This window comes from Drosophila suzukii, chromosome X (genome assembly GCF_043229965.1).
Source record: "Drosophila suzukii chromosome X, CBGP_Dsuzu_IsoJpt1.0, whole genome shotgun sequence".
In the NCBI taxonomy this organism is placed as follows: domain Eukaryota; kingdom Metazoa; phylum Arthropoda; class Insecta; order Diptera; family Drosophilidae; genus Drosophila; species Drosophila suzukii.
The window spans coordinates 21,460,122-21,478,087 of NC_092084.1; the positions used below are offsets into that span (position 1 = coordinate 21,460,122).

The 17,966-nt window shown below is 35.7% G+C and overlaps 2 protein-coding genes across 2 annotated transcripts in view; both read left to right on the plus strand.

Annotated features, from left to right (window-relative positions):
* Positions 1-17,966, plus strand: part of Pde9 (phosphodiesterase 9) — a 147,695-nt gene that overhangs the window by 42,638 nt on the left and 87,091 nt on the right. The window lies entirely within an intron of this gene.
* LOC108005332 (uncharacterized) lies at positions 15,643-17,895 on the plus strand. The gene has a single exon (XM_017068559.4). The coding sequence runs from the start codon at positions 15,745-15,747 to the stop codon at positions 17,845-17,847; it is 2,103 nt and encodes a 700-aa protein (XP_016924048.2). The 5' UTR covers positions 15,643-15,744; the 3' UTR covers positions 17,848-17,895.

Consider the following 17,966-nt stretch of genomic DNA (forward strand, 5'->3'; position numbering starts at 1 on the left):
AAATGGACCCAAAGAGGACGAAAATTTGTAACCAGCCTTATATTTTGTGCAATTATACATTTAACAAGCGTAGGAAAAGTCAGTAGGGTCATTAAAAGAATTTTTTTTTAATAATTTAAGCATTCATATCTACAAACTATATAATATTTATATAATATATATAATAATATTTTTATTATTGATCTAGACTCAATATAATTAACTGGACTTATTATAAATTTACTAATATCAAATCGAGCTCAAAATAAAGAAATTGTAATTATTTTTAAAGAGAAGTGAATAAAAAGGCCATTCTAAGATATTTTGTGAATAGTTTACTTTCTGATACGCATTTTAAAATAAAAGTAGGTTTAAGTCCTAGTTAATGTATGATGTATGTATAATGTATGTTTTGTTTAACATGCGGTTGAGAATTTGGATCTAAGTATAAAAAGATACTAGAGATTTTTAATCGAAGGATGAGGATTTTTTTCTCAGTGCAGGTCCTTGTAAGCCCAACTGCCAAAACCCCTTGTAACACCCTTTCGAGGCCAATTTTATACCCCTTGCTTTTGGACAAGCCTTTGACAGGCATGTCATTTAATGTGCGCCTAAGTGTAGGCTATAAATTTTTTATATGCATTTTAACGCATTTCAAGTTATGATTTTCCGCCAGTACCATGTCACTCACACTCACACTCGCATATTCACACTCACACCAGCATAAAAATTTCATTTGTGTAATGAAAATGAAAATGCATACGCGCGTGTGTGTGTGTGTGTGTATCTGTGTGTGAGGATATGGCAAGCACTAGCTTTTCTCTATTTAGGCTGCGGCTTAGTTTTCTTGTTTCAAATTTTCTTTCGCTTTTTTTTTTTGCTCAATTTATGGATGGGAAAATTTCGATTTGCAGCGACAATCGAACGACACAATTGCGGCGACCCAGAAATGCCAAAATTCGATTTAAATTGCAAGCAGCCTTTTTATTTTTGTTTGCCTTTCACATACTCAATGTGGATTTTTCAGCAAAATGATCTTTAAAAATCCGGCAGTTATAATTTGTGACCATTTAAATGCAAATAAATGCGTTGATGAATTTATTTAAGCTTCATTTATAACAAGCAGTCTTTTTTTCACATAACACCAGTTTACAAAAGAAAATTGATGAAATACGCCTTTCAGGAAACCTTTGTTTTCCGGTAAGATACATCTCCCTGATTAAGAAAAGGGCACTTAAAATTTTTTCTATGGTACCAATTTTTTTTAAAGTGTAAAAAACGTTTTTAGCACTTTTTTATTTTCTAACTCGAGTTTCGATAAACCGAATTCGGTCATTAAGGACTCATTTTACAGGTAATAGAATGCCCTTTAACTTTCTTATACACATCATTAAGTTCCATTCATTAGTTCAAAAGCTACACTTCGTCAAAGTTGAAAAATTTGGAAAAAAATCAAAAACGCTGGCATAAATGGCTTCTTTAAAAATACACGCGTAAAAACCGAAATTAGTTTTATGTTTTTTTCTTGATGGCTGAACCATAACGGAGAATATGCGCCATAGATCACGACAATCCGTTGGTAAATCGATTTTTAACAGATTTTTAAACGTATATACCCAAGTTCATTATTCGGGAGCAGCGGCCGTTAAACGTTATTTTAAATTTTCAGTGTTGGGGAACGTAAGAATTTGGTGCAAGTTGTTATGCATAACGTCAGTTTCTTTGCTATAGCGCTGGGCAAGCTAAAGAGTATGCGATTGCAGTTACGAGGAAATCATTTTCATATATTTTTAGCAAGGAAACTGACGTTATGCATAACAACTTGCACCAAATTCTTACGTTCCCCAACACTGAAAATTTAAAATAACGTTTAACGGCCGCTGCTCCCGAATAATGAACTTGGGTATATACGTTTAAAAATCTGTTAAAAATCGATTTACCAACGGATTGTCGTGATCTATGGCGCATATTCTCCGTTATGGTTCAGCCATCAAGAAAAAAACATAAAACTAATTTCGGTTTTTACGCGTGTATTTTTAAAGAAGCCATTTATGCCAGCGTTTTTGATTTTTTTCCAAATTTTTCAACTTTGACGAAGTGTAGCTTTTGAACTAATGAATGGAACTTAATGATGTGTATAAAAAAGTTAAAGGGCATTCTATTACCTGTAAAATGAGTCCTTAATGACCGAATTCGGTTTATCACAACTCAAGTTATAAAATAAAAAAGTGCAAAAAACGTTTTTTACACTTTAAAAAAAATTGGTACCATAGAAAAAATTTTAAGTGCCCTTTTCTTAATCAGGGAGATGTATCTTACCGGAAAACAAAGGTTTCCTGAAAGGCGTATTTCATCAATTTTTTTTTGTAAACTGGTGTAATCAATGTGGGTTTTTCACTTAAATGATTTTTAAAAATTTGGCCATTATTAATTTGTGACCAGTTAAATACAAATAAATGCATTGATGAACTCCTTTCAGTTTTATTTATAACAAGTTTTAAAAAAGCAACAGTTAATATTAAATTTAGATGGGTCTGCACTCCTTAAGTACGATTAAAAATGAGAAATACATCTATCTATCAAGTATATGTGCATAAAAGACTAGAAAATCATTACAAAATATTTTTTATAAAATTTAAATTTAAATTCTGGAATTCCAAAAGATATAAGATAAAACTAAATATGAAAAGTTCATAATAGATATTAAATAATAAAACGAATATCTAGTATGGGTGAATAAATGACTAGGAAACCATTACAAAATATTTGTTATAAATTCAAATTTAAATTCTGGAATTCCAAAAGGTATAAGATTTAAAGTTCAGACGTCATAGCCGCCTGCTTAAAATCCGTATAAAAATCTAAAACCCGGAATAGAGCGCACAGAAAACATAAAAATTTAATGAGACCAAGGCGGGGCCATAAAGTTAAATCCCCGATTAAAGGCAGCCCAGTATAAAGTGTCACCTTAAGAGGGAATCCGATGCAATCAGCTGTCGGAATCTATCCCCTCTGCCATCCTGGCCTCCATGCCCCATGCCCCCAATCCTGCCCCATTCCTGCCCCCGGTGGACACTTGCTCCTCCGGTTTCATTAACTTGACACATAAAAGCTTTCGATCTGCTGCAATGATAGTTCTACTTTTCTGCTGGCGGAAAATCGAGTGGGGAAAAACGGCGGGGAAAACTGGAGGAGGGCCTCTGGTCCCTGGTCTGGGAAAAGATGGCTCGAAAAACGTACTAACCAGTATTTTTTTTTGGGGGGGGGGGAGGGGTGGTGATGTTGGCGAACCTACAGCCATATACATATGTATGTACTGATGCGTACTTTAGCACCTATAAATTTTTATGCATAAATATTAAAACGCAAGCGAGCAGTAGCGAGAAGGTCCGTGTGGTTTCCGATGTTCTTGAAAATTCCACTTTACGGCCCAGTGTCCGTGTTGCTGGGAGCTTGTCAAGCCCATAAAATTATGGAAATTTTCTTGCCCTTTTCCGGCCATTAGAGGGAGAGAGCGCATCGCAAGGTGCCCCAGACGGTAGACAGGGATAGCATCATCCACATCCACTGACCATTGAAATTGAGTAACTTGTTAGGCATTTAATGTTATGGCATCGTGGTGTCACTTTTCCCAGGCTGTAAAGGCCCAAAATGGAAGGGTGTTTTGGGCATAAGGGGCCTCAATGCGGTTCGACTCTCCTTTTTTCTGTTCTTTCTTTTTTTTTGCACCTGTCTAAAGTTGCGGCTTGCCAAACTTTCTAAATTTCCCGGCCAGCAAACAAAGGCAACTGCCAATCAAAAGTTTTGCATTTGTTTCTATTTTGCGGCTCACTTTGATTCGCCACCTAAACTAAATGTATTCGGGCACCGCACTATAGGCTGGCTGAACACTTTTTGTGGCCAAAATTAATAACTTCAAGCAAAACCAAATTTTTGAGTTCGGTTCTTATATTTGGGCTTATAATTAGCAAACTAACAGAAAAAGGCGTGGCAACGCCCCATTTAGGAGAAATTCTAGTTGTATCATAAAAAATAATATAAAAATATATAAGAAAATACTTACCCTAAAAACAAAACATAATTTAGAGGTGTATATTTTTGATTTGGATTTATATCGATGTAATGAACATATATATAGAAAAAAGGTGTGGCGCCGCCCATTTTTCACATGTTAAATCGAAAACAATTCTGAGTTGTCTAACCTGAGGTTGTGACCTAAAAAGGTAAATTGCGACGAAAGTGCGCAAAAGTGCACTTTAGAATAGCATTCATATGAACAAGAACTGAACTACCGACAACACAGTGTAAATATTAAGGTGAAACTAGGTGAAACTCACTTTATATCTCTATTTAAAGTTAGTTTTTATTGTAAATTTGTACACGTAAAGCGACTATAAAAAACACTCAATTACAGGGACAACACAAACAAATCCAACTTGTGACGACCACAAACATAAAGTACAAACCGCTATCTTTCGATGCCATCATAACTTGTTTGGTAAAAACTTAGTTTGGTGCCTTATTTTTATAATTTTAAACCGACTCTTTTTTTCACAAAGTAGCTTTCGTGCGCCCGTGACACCGAACAGCTGTTTTCACAGCCGATATTTTAACAGATCGTGACTCTGTTAAAATTTCTGTTACGTAACATTAAAGTTTGAAGTTTTCCCAACACTTTGTCTTCATTAGATTTTAATATTAACGACTTTCGAAAAATTGATTTTTGGCCACAAAAAGTGGTCAGCCAGCCTATAGTGCACCGGGAGAAATTATAGTTAATTTATTAAAGGTTTATTATTAATTAAAAATTACAGTTACATTTTTAACTTTTAAAAATTTTTTTTCCTCCGAGCTATTTTGCAATAATATAAATTTGAGGTATTTGCCCATTTTTAACACTAACAATTTATAGTTTCACTCACTATAATTATTGTTATTATTACATAAATGATGTTCTACTGCAATAAATAAATGTTAAACAAATCAGAAACTAATATTTGATTGTTCCATATTTGAACGAATATTTGCAATGTTTACAAAATCTAAAACACTTAACCAACACTGGTAAATATTAATTTGTATTTAAGGCTAGAAAATCATATTTTTACCACAAGAAAAAACAACTTTTTCATAAGAGGTCTTTGACTAAAATCAAATCGTCTATCGCTCAGTGGCATTTCGTTCCTTGAATTTTATTTCATGTTAGATTATTGAGTAATATTTCATTTTCCAATACTGCCTAGTTAACTGATACATTTTATATAATTTTCTAGAACTAGACATTTTTTATTAAATATATTTTTACCACAGCGAAAATCTACTTTTTCTTAAGAGATCTTTAGCCATAACCAAAAACCTTTAACGCTATGTGGGATTTTGATCTTTAAATGGTATATCCTATTACAATTTTGAGTAATATGTTATTTTCCAACACTGTCAAGTTAACTGAGAAACTTTGACGTCTTTTGGAGATCTAAACAAGGAAAAAATACTTTTCTGAAGAGATCTTAGGCTATAATCAAAAACCTGTAACGCTGAGTGGGACTTCGATCCTAAAATGTTATATCCATTTAAATTATTGAGTAATATGTAATTTTCCAACACTGCCTAGTTAACTGAGACACTGCGACGGCTTTTCGAGAACTATTCCTTTTCCGCAGTGCCCTTCGTTTGAATGATGCCAACCAGGTGAGGACACGCCCCCTGACAGGTGGGCTTCATCGGCCGGCTTGTGGGCGGTGGTAAGGGAAGGGGGCGTGGCCGAGGGCATTGTCATAAACTTTCATCGCGACTGCGACTGCGACTGCAGGACCTGTCAAGCGTGAATTTTCGTGCCAAAGATAATAAATGACAAAACCAATAAGCAAAAATACAAGAATACCAGAAACATGGGAAACAATATGGGGACAGGTGATGGACGAGTGGGCGAAAGCGGTTAACTTTTGTGCCGAGCAGTCATACAAATACACACGAGTGCGTTCCAAAGTTTCATTTTCGCAACTGAAATAGTTATTTGCAAAGGATGCTAATGGAAAGGCGAAAGTTTGCATTGAGTGGGTGCGAGAATATGTGCGTTCGGCTCCCAAATGAGCTGAAGAACGTAAAATGCTTTAATTGCACCCCAGCATATTTTTTTGCCTTTCCAGTGCCAACTCACTTTTGCGTTTTCCTACCACTCGTACAAATTAATTTCCAGCTGCTCTCGAATTCGAAACTTTTTCAAAACTAACTTATTCGGTGAGTAATTTAATAGTTTTCTATAATTGCTCGACGAAGCACTTAATTACAAAGTGCGCTCATTTTTTTTTTCAGGCAAACATTCTTTTAACAGTGCAGCTCAGGGATTTCCCTGAAAAAAATTGTAGTTTTTATGAAGGTGGTTAATAAAAAAAATTCTGATGCGAGTCATATTTAAAGGTTAACAAGGTTTTTGTTTAAAACCAGTATGCAACATGAGGAGGAAAATTAGTTTAAACCATATTTAATATATGACACTTTTCTAAAATTAAAAAAAAAGCAGACTTTTAGGAGTGTTTGTAGAACCCAAAAATGAAACAACGCTATGGAAAATCCAGACAAGCTGGCACTTGTGATCTTTAGCCCACAACCAGGACATTTTCTTTGAATTTACAAGGACATGATAGGCCTGCGCCCACACTCGCATATAATGTATACATTATATTATATATATATTCACATGCATGAATAGCTGCCCTCACCTTCTCGCATCAGCATAGATCTACATAAGTAGAAGGCAAAGACCCGCTTCAAGTTAATTACATGCATCAAAAACAAAACAAAAATGGGGACTCGTCTCTGTGGGAGAAACATGCAAATTTTCTTGACAACGCCGCACACACACACACACACACACACACGTGCACGCCCACACACACACGCGTAATGGGAAGTGTATATGTGTGTGTGTGTGGGGAAGGCGTCATGCTTACATTAATTTGTTGATAAATTGCGCAAAAATGGGAAAATAGGTTAAAAGCCCTCAACTGACGACGACCAAAACCATAAGTTTCCCTTCTAAAAATTAAGCCACAAAAAAGAACCAACAAAAAAAATAATAAAGCGGAAGATTGAAAACGGAAAACAGCTGAAGTCGCCTAAGAAATACTCTTTTCTTGAGGAAATTAAATACAAATATTAAAATATAATACAATATTTATCAATAAATTAAAGAAAAATTAAAAATACTAGATACTAAATACTACTAGAGTATTTTTTTCAATTTTTAATTAATATAAAAAATAACTTTTCTAAAGATTGAAAAGAGAAGAAAAGATATTTTAAAAAATGTAAACTATTAACTTAGCTTTTCACTTGCTTTAATTTCTCCATCTTAAAATTTTAAGTGGGAGTATTTTTTCCAAATTTTCTTCATTTCTCAACACTTTTTTTTGAATGCCTTTTTACGAGTCCCAGATTTGAGTGTGTACTTTTATTTGGTTTTAAACGAGCTCAAATCTTCCATAACCAACATGGCTGCCGCTTGGGCTATGCTTATCTCTCTTTTCTTTCGCCGCTGTTGGTTTAGGGTTTTCTTTTTTTTTTTCCTGTTTTTATAATGCGCGAAATTAGCAAAATAATAAAAATGGCACAAAACAAGGTCGCGCATAAATAATGAGAAAACAGCGCAAGTTGTTCGCTTCGCTGGCTCTCCATGTGGAGCAAACTGCATGTGGTGGTGCAAAAGCGGGTTAAGAGGTGGGTTAAGGTGGGTCACGCCGGTTCCGGGGGGCGCTGGCGGGTTAAGGGTACACGTAGATGGATTGTGCACTCGGATGAATTTATGTCGATTGTGGATTAGGCGATGGCATTGTCTGTTTATTGCCAATGGTTCTTTTTTCGCTTTCGTTTTTTATGGGTTTCAATTGTGAGCTTGCCAAAATGTTTGCCTCAATTAGCCAAACATTTTAGTGATGAGTATGTAGTGTTGTGCAGTGTTATTTAGTTCTGTATAGTGCTGTGTAGTGTTGTGTAATGCTGTGTAGTGTTGTGTAATGCTGTGTAGTGTTGCGTAGTACTGTGTATCTCAGTTATAAGGATTTCTTCAAATGGCTTCCTTATTTTTTAGTAATTGCGAAAATGTTTGTTTCCATAAGCCAAATATGTAGTGTAGTGTTGTATAGTGCTGTGTAGTATTGTGTAGGAAATGAGCTATGAATCAGGGATCTGGAATGGAACTTGTATAATTGCTAGTAGAATAATTAATTAATTCTGAGTTATAAGGGTTTCTTCAAATGACTTATCAATTTTTTAGTAATTGCAAAAATATTTGTTTCCATTAGCCAAAGTGTTGTGTAGTGCTTTGAATTGTTGTATAGTGTTGTGTAGTGCTGTGTAGTATTGTTTAGGAATCTTGGATATCATAATTTTTTATAACAGCTAGAAAAATAATACAATTTATTCCTCAGGTTTAAGGGTTTCTTCAAATGGTTTATCAATTTTTCCAGTAATTATTAATTTGTATTTTATTATTTGTTAATTTTTATTAAAGTTTTGCCCTAAAAAGTATGCTGGAAAAGTGTTTCTGTCGCAGGCAATTATCACATTGAAATGTGTCGCTGGCGGAGAGTGGCCCTTTGCAAATGGAAAATTGTAAATGGCAAGTGGAAAATGGGAAATAGAAAATGTGCGATGGGCAAATGGCATTGCGTACTTAGTGGCGATCCCTGCTGTTCCATAAAATCCCATTTCGTTCCCCGGCATTTCTTAATGCTAATAACATTTTCATATTTTACGCTGAAAGCATTTTGCAACCCACAGAAGAAGAAAAAATAAACTAAAAAAAACCCCAGCAGCTCAACGAGATGGGCAAATAGAGCAGGATGGGGCGAGTGAGTGCGAAAGAGCAGGGAGATCGGAAGTCTTTGTTTAAAATGTCATTAGCTGTGAATGGCAGCCATGTTGCCATTTTAGCCATTCTGTAAATAACGTACGGAACGTCATGCAAATGTTAAAACCGCATTTGCATTTGCCGGCTGTCAACGTTCAGGGCACAGAAAAAAAAAACTGGTGCCCCAGAAACTTCACATAAATGTACACCCTTTACACAGAGAAATAAAAGCATAAAGAAGTGAATTTAAAATAATAGATTAATATATTCATAGGTAATAATAAGGTAACTTATTATAATAGGTAACTTAATAATAGGAATCTTATTTATTTGACTCGCAGCGAATTTTATTTCTTTCTCATGCTTCAGCTTGAAAGTTATATTTTATATTGATATTTTTTCGTTGTTTAACACCAAAATATTTTAGGCAATGTTTAAGAAGTACAAATTACACATTTTTATTGTTGAGGAACTTACAATCTATTTGTTAATTCAATTATTTTGTTTTTTAAAATAGGTTATTTATTTATTTATTCGCTGGATAAAATTATATATATTTTAGTAGGTATAACTACTGTAGTCTTAAGCTATAAAATAGTTTATTACTGGTCTTAAATAGTTCATAATTTAATATTTAAAAACCAATCCATCCTTTTCGTGGCCTATATTTTTTTGCGTGTCACCACTCGGACCTGTGGGCGTGGCATTGTTTATGTGATGAGCGGAAAAGTCTCCGAGAAAATGTGGAAAATCCAAGGCGAAAGATGTCTCCACCTCCATTTGAGATGTGGAAAATGTAAGACTATTTGGCGTCTCGCAGGTTGCACCTGATTTCTTATGCACAGCTGCATCAAGAAGTGCATTAAATTCGCATAGCACACCGCACGGCACACACACGCGCATAATGGCATTGATTGTATGGGTGGAGTGGGGAGAAAGGCTTTCGCTCCCTCATGCACATGCACGTGCAGCTGCACCTGTGTGCGTGTGGGTGGTGGGATGCCTGTTCTAAATTATTAAGCACCTTGGACGTATGCATGACAGAGGAGGCCCCAGAAACACTCAAATTGAAAGCCATAAACCCAACTCAATGAAGGCCAAATGAGCGGAGACACGGAGTAATGGAGCAAACACATTCGCAGCTTTCTTTTCTCCCAGGCGGAGAAAGTGAACTAATGGTTTCCTAAGCCCTCGCTACTGCTATGCGAGTATGGTGTATTATTTTATATAATTTTAAACAGATGGAAAAAGTGCTGGATTTCAAATGTATGATATTTACTCTTACTTATTTCTTTATCCTTCATAAATCATTTTCTTTGAAATTGTATATGCATATATCGTTTTGAAGTGATTTAAAACTTCGGAGAAGCTACGTACTTACATATGTTTATGCTCAAATAAGAAATTAAAAATTGGAGTTCTTTATTTTATTTTTTAAATTAAATTAAGACCTATTACACAGCACAATGAATACGAAAAGAATGCAATTTTAATGATTAATTTTTAAATGGGTGTTCTTAACATTTACAATTTATTTTTTTAATTAATTTTCTATTTTTAAGTAAAATAATAATAATTATTAAACCAATATAAAAATAGTTTACCCAATTTTAAATTGAATTAAAACTTTTTATATAGCAATAAATATTTAAATGCCCTTTCTAAACGTTTAAAAATTATTTAAAATCAAGTTTCTATTTTTAATAAAATTAATAATAATTATTAAACCAAGACAAAATATTTTTGTATAATTTTAAAATCCATGATATTAAAAATATTAAAGCTTTAGCAATACGTATTTTTGTGAATAATAATTTTTATTATTATAATTGTTCAACACTTATTGAATTGAATTCACATTAGTATTTTAGTTTAACCTAAAATATTCAGGTATTTAGGCAATAGCCTAGCCACCTTCAATTCGAATTAGTTTGCCTGTATTTGAGGCCATTCATGTCTCCCGATAGTTTCGCACACCCAAATCAATTAAGTCCCTTGATGAGTTTGTCCTCACTATTCCACAATGATTAGACACCCATTCACAGGCACAATTACATTTATGGAGTGCAGCTCATCGCCTTCCGCCTGCTTATTCATCCTTGAACGTGAATTCGTAACCGTAGCCGTATCCATGTCCGCCTTCATTTTGTTCAAATAAGCAATCAATGTTCATTATTTATAAATGTTTGTTTACCTTAGCAGTTTACGATATTGCCCCCCCCCCTTTCTCCCACTGCTTTCTCTTGGTACTTTCCTTTTCTTTTTATTTCCCTTCGTTTGTTTTGTTTTCACACTATTAGCCATGGCCCATGTTTGCCTTGGGGCCGATGGAATTCACTGGAAAGGATTGGCTCGAACCCTTTTGGGGGTTTAGAAACAGTTTATTTCTTTAACGGGGTAACTTTCCCCAAGTACAGTGTCTTTCATGGCTGTAAGGCGGATTTAATGAGCCCTAAAATAGATGCTGGTCATAAGCTGAAGATTTAGCAATCATTTTAAAGTAGAATTTAACAAAAAAGATGTTATTATATTATATTAATAATGTAGTATTTAATTTATTTAATGTAGTATTTGTAGTATTTAATGTAGTATTTAATAATAATATAATAAATATAATATATAATATTAATAATTATATATAAAAACATATTTTAAGCTAATAAAAAATATTTTATTTAATGGCATAACGATAAAATAACAGAAAATGAAATGGGATTTTTAAAAAAGTAACTCCTGATATTTTATAGGTACTATTAAAATCTTAAAATTGGTCACATTATTATCAAGTTCTAGTATTATTTGGGGTGTTCTTTTGAACTTTTTCCAGTTTACAAGGGTTCTGCATTTTATGTCCATTAAATATTACCCATTAACTGTCTGTGTAATAAATATTTGCAAATAAATTGAAGTGAAAAATATGTCCAACGGTCGGTCTAAGCCATAATTAAATCGCAAATTTCTCTATGTATTAGGCAGATATAATTGCCCTCTCTTAGTTAATTGAACTTTTATTTGTTGTCGATACATTCCGTTTGGTTTTCCAGCTGTTTGGCATGCATTTGCATGCCGCTCAATTAGTGAGTTGTACAATTAAATGTCAAAGCGTTGGAATTAAATTGCATTTCGAGTGCAGGGGGCAGAGCCAAAAAATCGCCATGCACACTTGTGTATTGGCGTGTGGAAATTATGGTTTTATAATTGCCATCTCTATCTCTATATCTCGCCATCTCTTTCGCCATTCATCTGGCCGTCTCTTTCGGCTTTTTGTTTTGCATTCGCGCGAGTGTGTAATTTAATTAATTTTATAATAGCCTGACAGTTACACAACCGAAAGCAATAAACCAGAGTCAATAATATTTATTTATTCCATTTCATTCAGCAGGTATTTTGTTTAGCTGCGTTTTAATGAGTTTCGCAGTTTATTCTAAGGGCTCTGTGGGAGTTTTATTAGTATTTCAACAAATGAAATAATTCCACGTTGATACTTGACTCTCATTTATCGATTTGCTGATTTGCAATGAAATTTTTTAATGAGGAAATCAAATATTCTTCTTGCTTAGGCGAAAAATAAAACTCACTGCAGCCAAAATCATTAATTAAAATGCAAAATTACTAAACAGTTAGTGTAGTTTAGTACCATATTATTTACACAAACTGTAATGATTTTAATGAGAATTCGAATAATATTATTTTCATATTTGTGGTTTTTGAATTTAAAATGTTCTGAGGGACCGATTTCTCAATGTCATGTTAACTTTTGCTATAGAGTAGGTACATTTGTTGCCAAAAGACTGAAAACTCTTACCTAAAGAAAATGTTTTGTTCTTCTTAAAATTAGCATCGTATTGAGGAAACGAATTTGATTTTCCAAGCACTTTACCTTCATGTTAATTTTGTCTGGCAGATAACAACCTAGACTTAACCTGACATTGAGAAAACAATCCTTAGCAGTTTAATATTTCGTCCTGCTCTGATTTTACTCCATGTTGCGATTGACCCAAGTAAAAGTTGCTTTGTTGTCCGATTCATTAACAAAGTTAAGGTTAATTGCTGCCGAGCAAAGTCCAGGCGAAAGTCAATCGAAGTTTTCTCGTAAGTTGATTGATTAGTGCCCCGGGGTCGGGTGCTAAACTAATTTTGAAACAATAAAATAAGTTTGGACAGCCAGTACAAGCGATAATGATTGGCCTGCTGTTTTTTTTTTGTATAGTTATGGTGTTTAATTTGCAATTGCTGATGCAACCGAAATCCTTCAGCTAGCTTTAGTTTTTTTTTTGCCCTTTTTTAATCCGAACTTTTTTGCAACATTAACTAACCCGGCGATGTTCGTTTAAGCCGGAATGCAAATTGACTTGTTTCCGTTGCTAGCCGTCTCTTTCACTGCCTCTCCAGCCGTCTCTTTCTGCACTTGCCATCTCTCTCTATTACTTCCTTGGGCCATCTATTATGTAGATGGTATGAAACAAAGAATGGGCCACCTTCCTTCGTCTGGTTTCGTGGTTTTGATTTTCCCTTTTGCACCTACATACATACCTCTCTCTTCTGTTGTTTTCCCCTCGCTTTTCCCGTCTCTGTGCTTTTCCTTTTAGCCCGATTCCGTTTCGCTTTTTTCCTCCTTTTCCTCGCCAGCATTTGGCTTAAGTTTTGCAATTTTGAGCTAATTCCTGCGACGACGAAGCCGCTTTCTCCACTTTCACCCCCCTAGCCACGATTTCCCTCGCAGTTTTTATCGTTAGTTGGTGCTTTATACACTGCCGGAAAATGGTGGAAAATATTGAGTACATAAAAGTACTATTTCTTGTGCTTAAGAATTGCATTTTCATGTTTAAAATAAAAATAAAAATTATCAATTTTTAAACTTTAAACGTAAACACATATTTAATTTAAATCAATACTTAAAAAATTATTGAGTTACTAAACAAACTTTAATAATATGATTTAATTTTTTAATATAAAAAGCTATAGACTAAAATTTAAATTTTAAATAATCCCCAATCAAAAAAAAAATAGCTTTACAATTATTTATGATCATTTATTTACTTTCTTTTATCGATTGTAATATCAGCAAAACAAAGGTATCGTGATATGAATTTTAATCAATACTTAAAAACCACAAAGTGTTTATAAACAGAACCTTATTTGATTTATCTAATATACAAATCTGTATTTTAAAATATAATAAAATAATAAACTCTCATCATTTAAAAAGAGTTTAAGAATTTGTATAATCTTTGTATTTATCGATTGTAAAATAACAGTAATGCAAGATATATCGATGAAGCGCAGCCAACTTAGCTTTGGAAGAAACATTCTGACAACCGGGCAATAAAGAACATTTAAAATTTACATGAAACGTTATCATTTATAACTTATTTTGAGTGCTATTTTTTTTTCTGTGTACTCGGCACACCTTGCTTGATTTTTCCGGGAAATACAGGGAACAGAGCTAGATTTATGCATTGCCATGGTGCGCGGCTGGCTTCGCTGATTCCTTTCCCTACCCTTTTGTCATTGCAATTTAAATCCACGCACCCGGCTACAAAATGGAATTGAAACGGAAAACGGAAAGCGGAACTGAACGGACGGATTCGCCTATATTGAGATTTATTGTCTCATCGCTCTAATTACAATAAGGCAGTGCCCACCACTGTGCGTCGGAATGTCGCCCATCTTTATTCCAACCTCGATACCAAAACCCATTCCCCGGGTTCCCGTGGAGCGCGCCAAGGAATTCAATTTAAATTACTTTTTAATGTCCTGTGCTCACACACACACACCCGCCTACACCCACAGCAAACAAATCCCAAAGGAAGGCTGGAAAATTGTTTAAAAGTGCATTTAATTTGGGTCAAACGTCGTCCTTTTTCAAAACTCCTGCAAAGGAATAAACCGAATGGCCAAAGGGCAGAATTGTTTGTTCAGAGATTTCGTTTGACTATTTGCTTGCCTTTGCCGCCTTGCGATAAGTACATATATATTCTGCTTAATTCCCATACTTATTCGATCAATAGTGATTAACTTAATGCAGTGGCATGCTGGCCAAAAATAAAAGTTCATGCCCTAAAGCCAACTAAATTCGGCAGGAAACCAAAAACTAAAATTATTTAACTTTGAAAAGCTAATTGCATGCGTTTGTCGATTAAATACATTTTAACCGAGCCGGGATTTTGCCAATGGCACAAAAGGTGTTAATTATAGTTAGAGATTTTTCAACTAAACGGTGTGCATGGCATCTAAGTAAATTATTTCTAATTGCTAATTCAAGAAAGTTTAATTTGTTTTATAAGAAACCGAATAATAAATTGAGAATCATTTAAATAATATACCTAATATGTTTTTGTCACTGCTTATTAGTATGTCTGTACATATTTTTGCTTCAAAAGCTATATTTTCGATATACACATACATATATTGCTTTTTTTTATCAATTATATTGTTCAACTTCATTTGTGATATTATAATTATACATAGTTCAGTTTGGTATTTCTTCATTGAAGATAACGATAACAAATTAGTTCAGTAAAATGTGAAACTTTATATTTCGATAAATACACATAGCGATGGGACATTTTTGATATTTTTATTAGAATTGCTATTAGTTGTTATATTTTAAATATAAAAAAAATTATTTATATTTATTTTAATTGCTATGACTTAGTATATAAAAAATGTTTAAAGAATAATATTGCCCTTTTAAATTTAGAAAACGATACTTTTCGATAACTCAAATTTTGATATTGATTAAAATGTGATAGTTTCGATAATACCTTTTGATTCTCATCAACTCGCTTTTTTTCGATCGAGCCGCCGAAGGGAAATCGTTCAGCATAGTCACACACTCACACTGACAAGCCTATATCGAGCCCGAATCTGAGCCAAGAGATAAAATACCCGAAAAACCGGAAAACCCGAAAAACATGTCAACCAGCTTCAAGTCGAGAATTCCGGAACGCGTTAAGCACTCGCTGACGGCGCTGCATGGGCCAAATTCGCGGGTTTCGCGCTCGCGGAGCATCGCACGTCCGAATCGCTGTACAATGTACCGCTCTAAGTTGCCGCTGCCGATCAGGATGCTGACCGCTTTGGTCAGGGAAGAGCCGCCGCAAGCGGTGGCAGCGGCCACCACCAGACCGGAAACGGAAAGGGAAACCGAAGCGGTGATCCGCTCGCTAGTGCGACGCTCGATACCGCCGGCGGTACGCGGCAATCGCACCTCCTTCCGTCGCATTCAATTGGCCCACAGTTCGCCCCAGGTGGCCAGTGTGTCGCTGACGATGAAGCCCCAAATCCGATGGCAGAACGCCAGCGCACTGAGTCCGCCCCAAAAACCCCACACGGTACAGCTGCCCGTTCCGCCGGTGGTGAAGCGCAAGCGGCCCGAGGACGAGGTGGTGTCCGCGAAGAGCTTGATCGAATTGGTGGCCGGCAAATGGCAACCGGAAATGAAAATGATGCGCTTCCTGTGTAGCGATCATCGGCTGATCAATGTGCCCAGTCGCCTGATGTACCGCTATTCGGAAGTGATGTGCAGCCTGGAAGTGGAGGAGCAGCCCATCGAGCTAAGGGCCATTCGATCGGTGACCCTGCTCCGTGTGGTCATGTGGATGCATCAGAAGAGCCTGAACGGAAATGGTGAATTGCTGTCTGCCGGACTCGAGCAGAGTTGCATTTGCGCCGACCAAAGTATAGCCCAGGAAAAAGAAAACGGAAACGGAAATGAAAATGAGAACACCGAGAACAGTTGTGAAATCACTGAGAACACTCAAGAAAATGATGCAAGCATAATTATAAATACTGAATCTATAATAAACCAAATGTTTGATGCATACAGCGATAGCGAAGAAGAAACCACTGAGGACAGTTCGGAAAGCAGTGAGAACAGTGAGGAAAATGATAGTGCCGAAAGTATCGACTTTGAAATGAGCAATGGCTATAGAAAATACGGATATGAGAATACCAAGAACAGTTGCGAAAGGACAGAAAGAATGCGTAATCGAATTTTTAAGGTCTATAATAAAAGAAGATATGCAAATGCCGAGAACAGTTGTGAAAATTATGAGAATGCTGAAAACTTAATATACAAGAAACTTAATGGCTACACTGAAGGCGGAAATGAAAAGCTAGAGAACTGTATTCTAAGCGATATATGCAAAATGACGGACCTTGCAAATGGGATGCATTTCAGAAATGCAGGGAACATAACCTCAAACACTGGGAACACTCAGATGAAGCCTAGAACCGGAAATGACTTCAATAAGGTAGGCGGAAATGAGCCAAATGCAAATGGCAACGGAAGTGACAAGGAAAATACTATTAACAATGTATATGGGAACCACAGTCAAGATCGTTTTGTAATTAGTCCCACAAATACTGGAATTTTCAGGGAGAGCAGTGGAAACGGTATTGAGAATGGCAAAGAAAAGGGCACTATTGAAGGCAGTAGTTTAAGTGAGAATATATTTCGTACAAGTGGGAAGCCAAATTTCAGTGAAATAAATCTAAATGGAAATGGAAATGAGAACAGGAATGCAAGTGAACAAAAAGTGCCCAATGTTGAGAATTTAAGAAGTGAGGCCTCTGAACTCAGTTCCTGGGAGCAGCGATTGTTGGGCAGTGAACTCTATCAGCTGGTGGAGCTCATCCTGGCCGCCCACTATTTGGGCGTGGATTCGCTGACCCTGCTGGCCACCCAACATTTTGGCGAGCTGATGGCCCAAAGGACTCGCACAGAAAGGTGTCTCATGCTGAAGATACACACCCATTTGGCTGGGGTGCGTCAAACTTTGGATACCCATCGTCCGCGAATCCGGGAGATAATGACGCAGGAGAAGAATCAGAATCATCTGAGGCCCCAGCGAGGAAGTCCAGCCTTTGCTGCGGTGAACAAGGATCCCATCAAGATCTCCAGTATGCGATCATCACAAAGAACTGGAGGTCCTTGCGCTATCGAGACCCCGACGACTCCACTCTGCTCCAATAGACATCGCCACCACCAGAACTGTTTTTACTCCAGATTTTAATTCGAAATCCCTTGGATTGTAATGGCAATAGAGAGCTTTTGTACTCAACTTTGTTTGTCAAACCCCACAGTTTCATTGTTTCGTTTTCAGTTCATTTCGATAATCGGTGTTTTTTCTGT